The sequence below is a fragment of the Gopherus flavomarginatus genome, chromosome 22 (assembly GCF_025201925.1).
Source record: "Gopherus flavomarginatus isolate rGopFla2 chromosome 22, rGopFla2.mat.asm, whole genome shotgun sequence".
Classification (NCBI taxonomy): Eukaryota; Metazoa; Chordata; order Testudines; family Testudinidae; genus Gopherus; species Gopherus flavomarginatus.
In genome coordinates this window covers 10,647,644-10,658,262 of record NC_066638.1, presented here as the reverse complement: position 1 = coordinate 10,658,262, position 10,619 = coordinate 10,647,644, and the positions used below count along the sequence as shown (strand labels likewise).

The 10,619-nt window shown below is 45.4% G+C and overlaps 1 protein-coding gene across 1 annotated transcript; it reads left to right on the top strand.

Moving 5' to 3' along the window:
- The first annotated feature begins 261 nt into the window (after positions 1–261).
- Positions 262–9,920, top strand: TENT5B (terminal nucleotidyltransferase 5B). The gene is made up of 2 exons (XM_050932054.1): positions 262–601; positions 6,203–9,920. Exons 1-2 carry the CDS (start codon positions 446–448, stop codon positions 7,220–7,222), a joined length of 1,176 nt encoding a protein of 391 aa, XP_050788011.1. The 5' UTR covers positions 262–445; the 3' UTR covers positions 7,223–9,920.
- The last annotated feature ends 699 nt before the right edge of the window (positions 9,921–10,619 follow it).

Below are 10,619 nucleotides of genomic sequence, written 5' to 3'. Positions count from 1 at the left end.
GCGACAGGGACAAGACTGGCCTCGGGCCAGAACAGCTTTCCCTACCCCTCTCCTTGGCCCCGCCTCCCCCCCGCCCCGTTCCCCGATTGGCGAACCTGGAAAGAAGCTCCGCCTCCCACCCCACCCTACGTCCAATGAGAGCGCCTGAAGGATTGGGAGTGCTGCAGGGATTGGTGGCTGGGCCAGGCCAATCGGGGCGCGGCGGGTCGGGTATATAAAGCGGCTCCGGGGAGCCAGGCGATTGCAGTGTTCAGCGTAGCCGGCGCGCAGCACGGGGACTTCGGGCACGGCGCCGGCTCACACGGGTTCTCCTCAGCCTCCCCTCCGGAAGTTCCCCCTCAGAATTGTTGTGTTTTTTTAAGCCCCTCACTTCCGGTTGTTCTCTTGTCCGCTTCCGGGTGACTTCGGCTCGGCTTCCGGTGGCGTTTCCCGGGGGCGGGTTGCGATGCTGTCAGCGGGGGCGCCCGGGGCTGGCGGCCGGTTCAGCGTGCTGAGCTGGGAGCAGGTGCAGCGGCTGGACCAGATCCTGGGCGAGGCTGTGCCCATCCACGGCCGGGGCAACTTCCCCACCCTGTCCGTGCGGCCCCGCAGGATCGTGCAGGTGAGGGGGGGCGGGCAGGGGGTCTAATGCTGGCTAGAGCCAGCCCCTGGCAAGGGGGCAGGGGGCTCCCTTACCATGAATGCCCTGGGGAGGTGGGGGGGGGGGCGCCTGGATCCCCACTGTGCACAACACGGGGGGGGTGGGGTGCCCGGTGCCCCCCACTGGCTCCCCACTATGTATGGGGGTGGGGGATGCTTGAGTCCCCACTGTGCACAACACTGGGGGGGTGGGGTGCCTGGTGCCCCCCACTGGCTCCCCACTATGTATGGGGGTGGGGGATGCCTGGCTCCCCACTGCACAACACTGGGGGGTGGGGTGCCTGGTGCCCCCCACTGGCTCCTCCCTGTGTATGGAGGTGGGGGATGCTTGGGTCCCCACTGTGCACAACACTGGGAGGAGGAGTGCCTGGTGCCTGCCTGGTGCCCCCCTGGCTCCCCACTATGTATGGAGGAGGGGGTGGGGAGGTGCCTGGCTCCCCACTCTCCATGGTATGGCAGGAAGGGACCACTGGCTCCCCAGTGTGACATAATGGTGGGGAGGGTCCCTTGTGCGTGGTGCTGGCAAAGGAGGGGGCCTTGTGGGCTCTCCTGCAACCCGCCTTCCTGTTAAAGGTCACCCCTATTCTGTAGAAGCGTGCGGTGGCTCCTGCCCAGCGGTGCTCATGGGCCAAAGCGGATCTGCTGCAGTCCTTCACGCTGGGCTGTTGGAAGCCAGCAGATCAGCTACCAAGGCTGGGTTCAAAGGGTCCCCCCTACATGAGGATTGTGACTTGGCAAAGGCAGCGCTTCCAATGGGAGCTGTTCTGACCCGCTTCTGTTTGAGAAACTGCCACGGGGATAGGAGGGAGCTGTGATATGCAGAGACCCAGTATTTTCTGCCAAAGGGTGTTTCCCTCTCCAGAACAACTTGTTTAAATCCCCCTGCTTGATGAGAGACAGACTGCATGTTTGGGCAAGGGCAGTTCCTCCATAGTCGAGCATGCTATAGAGCTACCTGAAACTCATCCAGTTTTTCCAAACCAGCTGGTAGGCTCCCTGCATAGGAAAAAGAGGTCACAAGAAACTTCAGAGGCCACAGTTGACCTCTGATTTTTCATACGCAGTTTGTGCAAAAGTTTTGGACTCTGCCCTGATGAGGCTGCACTCAGGCTGGTCCTGTGCTTGCTCTCTCTGTCTGCTTATATGGGGCTTGAAATCTGCTAGCAGAAAATAAAACTGCTGAGACAGTGAGATCCAGTCTCTCACCCTTGGCATCTTGCCACCCAGGCTTAGGAATTCTCCAGCTGAAGCAAATATTTCTACTAGCCGAAGCTTAGATGGTAGATTTTTCACTCTACATCCATCTCTTACTATGCAAGGCCTCTGGTTCTTGCTGCTACCTCACCCAGACTGAAGCACATGATGTACAGGAAACCGAGGGGTCATCACAGGCAAAGTCATTCAGTATTGCCTTTGTATTAGATTCCCTGTATCTGTTAACATCTTCTGCGTCTTGGCTTGTCCCTTGTCATCTTGTTGACATTTTCCTGTTAAACTAAAAACTCCGTCTTGGATCCCAGACATCCTGCATTAACCTAATATCTTAATCATGTAAATGGCAAATAGTAAAGTTCATTTAGAACTGCCACATCGGTAGAGGGCAACATGGACTACTTTACTGCATATATTAAAAACAGATGTTTGTAATAACTAAATTCAGATTCCATCAGCCCAGGCTAGGTTCTGTAAGGCTATGAGAAATTTTGATAGGATAGATGCAGCAGGTACGGCAAAAAATGCACTGATGGGCACCTCAACTAGTTTCTGAATTTTTTCCACTGCTTAAAGCAGTACAGTTCAGCCTCTGCATATTCACGGAAGGGAGGCTTCTTCATTCCTTAGTAATGACTCATCGAATGTAAAATCAAGCATGTTGGTTTCTAATTAAAAAACCTATTCACAAACCAAACTGGCTTTCACAAGAAACTAATCTAGGATTTCAAGATCTCTACCTCTTGGAGTACTTGGCTTAAGTTTGGAAATAGAGCAAATGGCATTTGAAAATGCCTCTTTTTAATACAAAGCAATGTGACTTCAGCTAATATAGAGCCCTTATGGTTATGCTAACTCGATTGGACCTCCCAAATTTTGTTGAAGTGCATATATATGACACAAAAGATTTAATGATGCAAATGATAGGAAGCTATTAGAGTACAAAGCTTGATTTGTCTAGAGCAGTGGAAAGCTGACCTTGACAGAAGCTAGATATCTATCAAATATTCCACCAATTCTGAAACTTAATATCCAGAGCAGTAACTAAACTAAAGTGAAACTTTCTTCCTTTAGTCTTAACTGTGTGATAGCAGATTAAAGGATATTTACAATCTCGCCACTAGCAACTTACTGTATATACTGAGGACAGTAATTCTGACCAGGCACGTTGGCAGTCTCAGAGTTTAGGTCTGAGTAATCTGAAACAAGTAACCTAAAAAGGCAGTCACTTTGTAACGCTTGGTTATATATAACCAGCTACTCAAATGATGTAGAGAATACCAGGCCAAAATACAGGCAGGTTTTGTTAGTGCTTGCCACCTGATTGTCAGAATTGCTCAGCTGTACCATATATAGTGAGGTACTCTGTACTACTGACCTGCTTCTGATGAAACGGACAATCCTCGTAGGAACACTTATCTATCCCCCTGTATGCTTTATCCTAGTGCTAGCAGTGAGTAATAGATTTCAAATGCTCTTGTCCCTCTACATTTGGGACAACAGATGCTACTACTCGTATCCAGTCTTCTGCATGGCAGGTATCATTTGGAACAATGCGGTGTGATCCATGAGAGAACACTAACTCTCCAGACACTTGAATCCTACATGGCTTGGTTCAAAAAAGAACTGGATAAATTCACGGAGGATAGGTCCCTCAATGGCTATTAGCCAGGATAGGTAAGGATGGTGCCCCAGCCTCATTGCCAGAAGCTGGGAATGGGTTACAGGATGGATCACTTGGTGATTCCCTGTTCTGTTCATTCCCTCTGGGGCACCTGGCATTGGATGTTGTCAGAAGACAGGATACTGAGCTAGATGGACCTTTAGTCTGACCCAGTCTGTCTGTTCTTGTGTTTGATTTGTGCCTAATCCTGTTGCTATTCTTATAAATTAGAATTCTTCATTGACTTCAGTTGGAGCAGGATTGTATTAGGCAGCTGGACACATAGCCAGTGTGTACTACCTTCATGGGCTGTTCGTGTTTTTAAACTCTTCTGGCCATGAGCATTCGCACTATTCAGAGAACTGCAGCCATAAACCCCCTTGGATTTCAGAGAGCAGGGATGTTGAATCCTGGATCCAAAACATCTTCTAGGTCTTGGGATGAATCTAAACCCAACAGGGGTTTGAGTTCCTATTACTTGTATGCAGGAAAAACTTTGAGACTCTCATGTTAATTTAATCCAAACCCTAGTCCTGACTCTGCATCAATCTTCTTGACCCATACCTAATACTAGACTGACTAGTATAAAACTGTAGCCCCTACATCATATTCAAAATAATATGCACGTGGGGGAAAAGATAGAATTTTGTAACTCTGGTCTAACGTACATTCACTGTGATTGACCATAATTGGTATGAAGTTTCTTACTTTGTACGCTGAACTTATTTGACTTGATTATAAACAATTGCTAAATAGAAAGCATTCTTTGCCCATTGAATGGGAGATGGAAATGTCCGCACAGTGTGTGAAAATGAGTGACCAAGTTATGCATGGTCTGGAAATCTGGTGTGAGCTTACTACTAACTATTTAATTGGCCCTAAAATTAAGCTACTTGATGTGTCGGTAAGGGTGCATGGTGGGGATTTGACATCTCTAATAGTAGATGGTTTACTTGTTCCCTGTGGCTTGATATGTGAATCTTACAATTTGACAGCGAGTCCAGGCGAACATCCAACTTAGCTCCAGTAGCTCCTGCCAGAGAGTAACTAGGAAATGCCAGCATAAGAACCACATCTTGTAAAATCACAAGTGTGTAAAGTTGTAAAATTTCATGTTTTCCAACATTCACAACTTTCACTGGAATATCCACTACTTGCTTGAGGAAGTGCCGTTGCAGACGTACAGCTAGGCAATACTAGCCTTCACAAAGCTAGCTGATCTAAAGTAGTGTCATTCTGATACCATGAACCTTCCAGTGAGTATTGGTGGCTCTCTAACTTCCTGTTAAGCTTGATCCAAAATGGAATTCTTAAAGTCTCATTCATGGGCCTGACACGTATTTGTTGGTGGGATACCCTGTCCAGCTGGAAAAGGAAGTCGCCATCAGAACTAGGTACTTTAACTGAAGGGCAGCATTAGGATTAGTTGAAACTCTGCAGTTAGCTTCCACTTAACTAAGAAAACTTTACTTGACTGGAACTGGTTCCGGTTACTTTCAAAGTTGTGGCTGAACTATTTGTTCTGGAAGAGTCCCTCTTGGGGCCCAAACACTTCAGTAATTTCAGGGGTACATTAGGTAAATTAAGTGGAGGACTAGCTTTTTTTGGTAGTACTCTTAGGCTTTCTTGATGTTGGTTTCACAGTCTTAATTTTCAACTTTTTGTCTGAATATCCTGATATTAAAGGAAGATGAATGAATCTGTGCCAAAGTACCCAGTTTGAGGTCCTAATTGTGTGTAATATAGAGCTCAAATGTTTTGCTAAGAGGAAGTTACCATCCTCAATTGCTAGCTGATGTCTGGAATAGGTAGTTCATATTTTATGATCTTGGGGTTATTCCAGCCTAATGCGTGTTTAAGTCATCAGGAAGGTGATTCAGCTTCATATTAAATGAACAAAGCTTCAAAGGTGTTGTATATGTGGGTGTGTCAATATTGAGGAGGCAGGATTAAAATTGCTCAAGGTAACAACACCTGTTAGATTAAAAGCTGCCTCTTAAACCTAGCAAGGTGTCAAATGCAAAATACTGACACACTGGAAATAATTAGGATACACTTACTAGTTAAGACATGAACTTACACTTGCCATGAGTGTGCATTTCAGCAACTCTAGCGTCTTAGTTTGCCTTTGAGCCTTGGCAGGGTTAGGAGAACTTCTAAAACGTGTACAAATACAGCTACTCCAATCAAACAAATTGAGACTTCACTGTTTCTTCATTTGGGCACTTCTCCCTGGATCAGTTGCAGTTCCAGGTTAATGAGCCAAAACTGTTACCTAAGACTCTTATTTGATAAGAATCAAGAGACTTCAGGAAACCTGCTCAGACAGTTGCTGCCTGGAGATAATTGGGTGGGAGCAGTTAACAGCTGTAGAACAGAAGCAGGAGAACAGATATTCACTTTCTGCCAGGAGCATGCCAATGTAAGAACAAGCAGTTGAGGAGCCTTTTAAATCCGGTGACTGCTGCAAACATGGAGCCTTTTGAAGTGTATAGGTCTTTAGCCTTTCTCTCTAGAGTACCTCCAAGCTTCCCTATCTGTAATAGGAATGATAACCCATCTCCTTTCTGTTATACTGGCATGAACTACTTCAACATGCAGGCCCAATTTCAGTTCTAACATCCCATTCTAAGAACACTACCTTAGTACTATATAGACAATGACATGCACTCTCTCTCTCTATCTCAGGTGGTCCGCAGCCGTCTGGAAAAGAAGGGAATTGCCGTCCATAATGTCAGGTTGAATGGCTCAGCAGCTAGCCATGTCCTACATCAAGATAGTGGCCTAGGGTACAAAGACTTGGACCTAATTTTTTGTGTGGATCTGAAGAGTGAGGATTCTTTCCAGCTAGTTAAAGATGTGGTCATGGACTGTCTCCTGGACTTCCTCCCAGAAGGAGTAAACAAAGACAAGATCACCCCCATGACTCTGAAGGAGGCATATGTGCAGAAACTAGTGAAAGTGTGTAATGAAACAGACCGCTGGAGCCTTATATCACTGTCTAATAACAGTGGGAAAAATGTGGAACTCAAATTTGTGGACTCTCTCAGACGGCAATTTGAGTTCAGCGTGGACTCCTTCCAGATCATATTGGATTCTCTGTTACTATTCAGAGAGTGTTCAGAGAACCCCATGTCTGAGAACTTCCACCCCACAGTCACTGGGGAAAGCATGTATGGGGACTTTGGGGAAGCAATGGACCATCTCAGGAGCCGAATCATCGCCACCAGAAACCCAGAAGAAATCAGAGGTGGTGGGCTTCTCAAGTACTGCAATCTCCTGGTGAGGGGTTTTAAGCCCAAGTCGGAAGTAGATATGAAGGCGCTACAGAGATACATGTGCTCCAGGTTTTTCATAGATTTTTCTGACATTGGAGAACAGCAGCGGAAGCTTGAGTGTTACCTTCAGAGTCACTTTGTTGGGATGGAGAGCAAAAGGTATGACTGCCTAATGACCCTGCACCGGGTGGTGAATGAGAGTACAGTGTGCCTGATGGGACACGAAAGGAGGCAAACTCTGAACCTCATTGCTATGCTGGCTGTGAGGGTGCTGGCTGAGCAGAACATCATCCCAACCGTAACCAATGTGACCTGCTACTATCAGCCAGCACCGTACGTCAGCGAAATAAACTTCAACTACTACGTCACCCATGTACAACCCCTTCGGCCTTGCAGTCACTCCTACCCAACATGGCTTCCTTGTAACTGAGTATGGACAACACTCTCCAGGATCTGTATTCCAGGGTGCTCCCTGGCCTTGGCAGCCTTCTGGAAGAACTGTGACAAAGGGCAATATACTGGACTCTTTCTCAAGAGTTTCTTGTTCCCAAGTTTGTTTGGAACTAGTTGTGTCTGCTGTATGCTGTGGAGATTGGATGTGCAGTGTTATGGAAACTGTAGATGATCAAAGATGTTTACAGGAAGACTTATGAATTATGTAGGCAATGGGGGAGTTAGGGGGATTGTAGGATTAGATTAAAGGTAGAGCTGCACTGCCCTGAAATGCAAATCAGTCTGAATTTCCTTTTCGTGCAGGAGGTGTTAAGGGTTGTGCAGACTCGTGGTTTCTGAAGATAGAAGCCAGAGTGGCTGATTCCTTTGAAGGACCAAAGAATCCTGTTAAGTGCCTGTAACAATATAAACATGACTGTACTGTAAAGCTTTATTTTTTTTTGGTCAGGGGCTAAGGTCCCTAAGTGCTTGTGTGGGGATGTCTCAAGATGAAAATGTGTTTTGTTTTGGATGAGAGGGGTTCATTTGATCATTTCTAGTAACATAACAAACAGATGTTGGATTGCAGGTTACATGTTACTAAGGCTTTTGGCATGGCTTGCTGCTTGTGAAGGTCCAGCTAATAGTATCTCATAATAGTCAAAGCTGAGTCACACAGAGGTGGGGGTTGGCATTGAATGTATGTGTCTAAATGTAACATGGGACGCTGGGGAAGAATTGCGTTGCAGAGAATGCTGGGCAGAGCTTTATGGAAATGAGAAGCAGAGACCTATCCAAGTATTCACTAAAAAGCGCCAAAATCTGCAGTGCCAAAATTCTCAGCTAACTTTTGTGTACATAAACAGCAACGCAAGGGCTGTGTTTGGGAGTCTGCCCTAGGTTATACTAGTACAAAGCTGTATTCCTTCTAGGGAATTTGAAATGCTGCTACTTTTTGGCATGCAGTGTGGTTTTAATGCACAAACAACCAGTGGCCAGCTGGGCTATCTGGGAAAGACCAGGCTTGTCCTGAAGCACAAACCAACTATTGGCTAGTCAAACCATTAACCATAGCAGTTGATTTTTATGTAGGCTGGAGCCAGTTTTAGGTCAAATGCTTCAAACCCTGTCGCTCCAGTATTTGATTCAGTCTTAGAGCTCTAGCAGATTCTCTTAATACTAGCCTGCCTTGGCTAGAGAGGAAATCTGCCTTTCTGTGCCCTTGGTCCTTTTGTCAAAAGCAGCCTGTTTTTCAGCTACACAATTCCACATCTGAGCAACAGATAGTATTTTACATTCGTAATCTCATTAGAAATGAAAGATGACTTCTTTTGTGTATAAAACCAAAAAAAAAAACCCTTAAGTTTGGCTTTAGGAAAAGGTATGCCCTTTTTAAAAAAAAAAAATCAAAACAAACCTTTATGCCTGAGAGCATTTTGGTGTGTCTTATGCAAATGTTCTGCCTTTGAAGTTGTGGTGTGTCTAGAGTACAAACAGTCCTGCCCTGAGTTGTCTGGATTGCTTACCCGTTCTTTTGCAACATCACGTTGAGACTTAACTATGCATGGGTTTGTGAAGCTGGTACAACTGAGACAGGCATCTTCTGCTCAAAAAGATAAGTGCGCAGCTCTGGGAGTACACAACACTAGTCACTTCATGGTGCTTCTTCAAAGGCTAATATACTTGAGTATTTTTACTAACTTGTTTTCTGGTTGTTATAAAACTGTACCACAGCTGGGCAGACTGAACAATCTAATAAAGATTAGATACTTGGAATATGTATAACCAGAATTTTACCTTCTTGCGTGGGGGTGTGTGTGCAGGGGAGGGAGCGTTGGAGCTTGTGAATGCATTTCTCTGAATATACTAACAAGCTTAAACAAATCTGCTCCAACTTTACTTTCATCTTTATCCAGTAAGAACAGAGCCCTGCCACTACCTGTCATAGTTTGTAGGTATAACAGTGACCTCATGCTCTCAGATCATACATGTTTATTTACATGAGTAATCATGATACAACTTATGGGGTTAACTCTGCTACATATAACTAACTCCTTGGTGCCCAGAGCCTGCTTCCTGTTGCAATGCCTGACATGGAGGGGTTTCAAATTCTGTTTTGCTGGTGCTGAAAAACTGGTTTAAAGGCTGTTTTTTGAAAACTAACTAGGCTCTCTAGATATGCAATCCTCACTCACTTTATGGGGAGATCTGGCTTTGAACTCTTTGTTTAAACTTACTATTAACACAGTTGATCCTGTAGCATGCTGCACTTATTTTATTTTGGGCAGGGAGGCTTCGCTTGTACTCTTTACCACAAAGTGTGAAGGTAAATGAACTAAACTATGATCTTTCCAGGGCAGTGACAGACCTCCCTCTTTCTCTAACAGAATGTAAAGTTTCCCTACAACTGAAGGCTTGATTGGTGGGGGGGGAAACTTAAACTAAGGTTGCACTTTTGAATTGTGGCGTGTCTGGGGGTATGGCACTCTTGTGAATGGGAGTGGTTGATTCCTTGCAGTGTGATATGCTACCACTTGTAGAAAATCTGAAGATTCCTATAATCTAGCACTTTTTTATTTTGTTTCAAATGTGCATTTTTTTCCTGCATCTGTATCACTTGTCATGCAATGGGCTTGACATAGACTCACTAGATTCTTTAGAATCTGTTACAAATAAATACAGTGTATTAAATTCAACCGATTTCTTGTTTGCTTCCTACACAAGGGTAGGGTAGCTTTAATATTTCAGGCCCTGCCCCCCACTGAAAATGACTGATCAGTCTACAAATTGGATGAGTTGGCATGAGGTGTACACAGTCCTTCAAAGAATCTGAATTCCAATCTTGGTATCTAAATGTTCCCTGTTTGCACTTCAGGCAGTCTAGTCCCTAAAACAGAGGCTACTCCAGAGGCTTGAGTACATGGTGGTAGGAAGAAAGTGTGCCAACACCCAAAAAGATTTTTCTACTTCAGTATGGTGCATCATTCCTTCCCTTGCAGCTTGTCAAATTACTGGTGGTGAGGGAGTGTTAACTGGCTAGCAGTAGTTGGTACGGAATAGCTTATCCCACCAAGTTTGGCCTCTGTGAAAATTGCATGGGGAGTATTTAAACACTGCTGGTGCCAGTCTTACTAAGTGGCAGCAATGGACTGTGAAACACAGTGGACCCTCACATGGGTTTAAAAACTGCTTAGCTGCTACAATGAGATGTGTGAACATGGTCTTAATGTCTCACCTGGGGGGAGGGGGTAACAGATAGGTGCAAGAAAAGCTTGGCTCCCATATGGTCACTCAGGAGTTCAGCTTTAATACTGAGCTCTCAGTGGGGGTGGGAGCTGTTCTAAAAAAACACTGACAATCGCTATCTCTAGCCAGCCGTGATACTTCTCCATTAT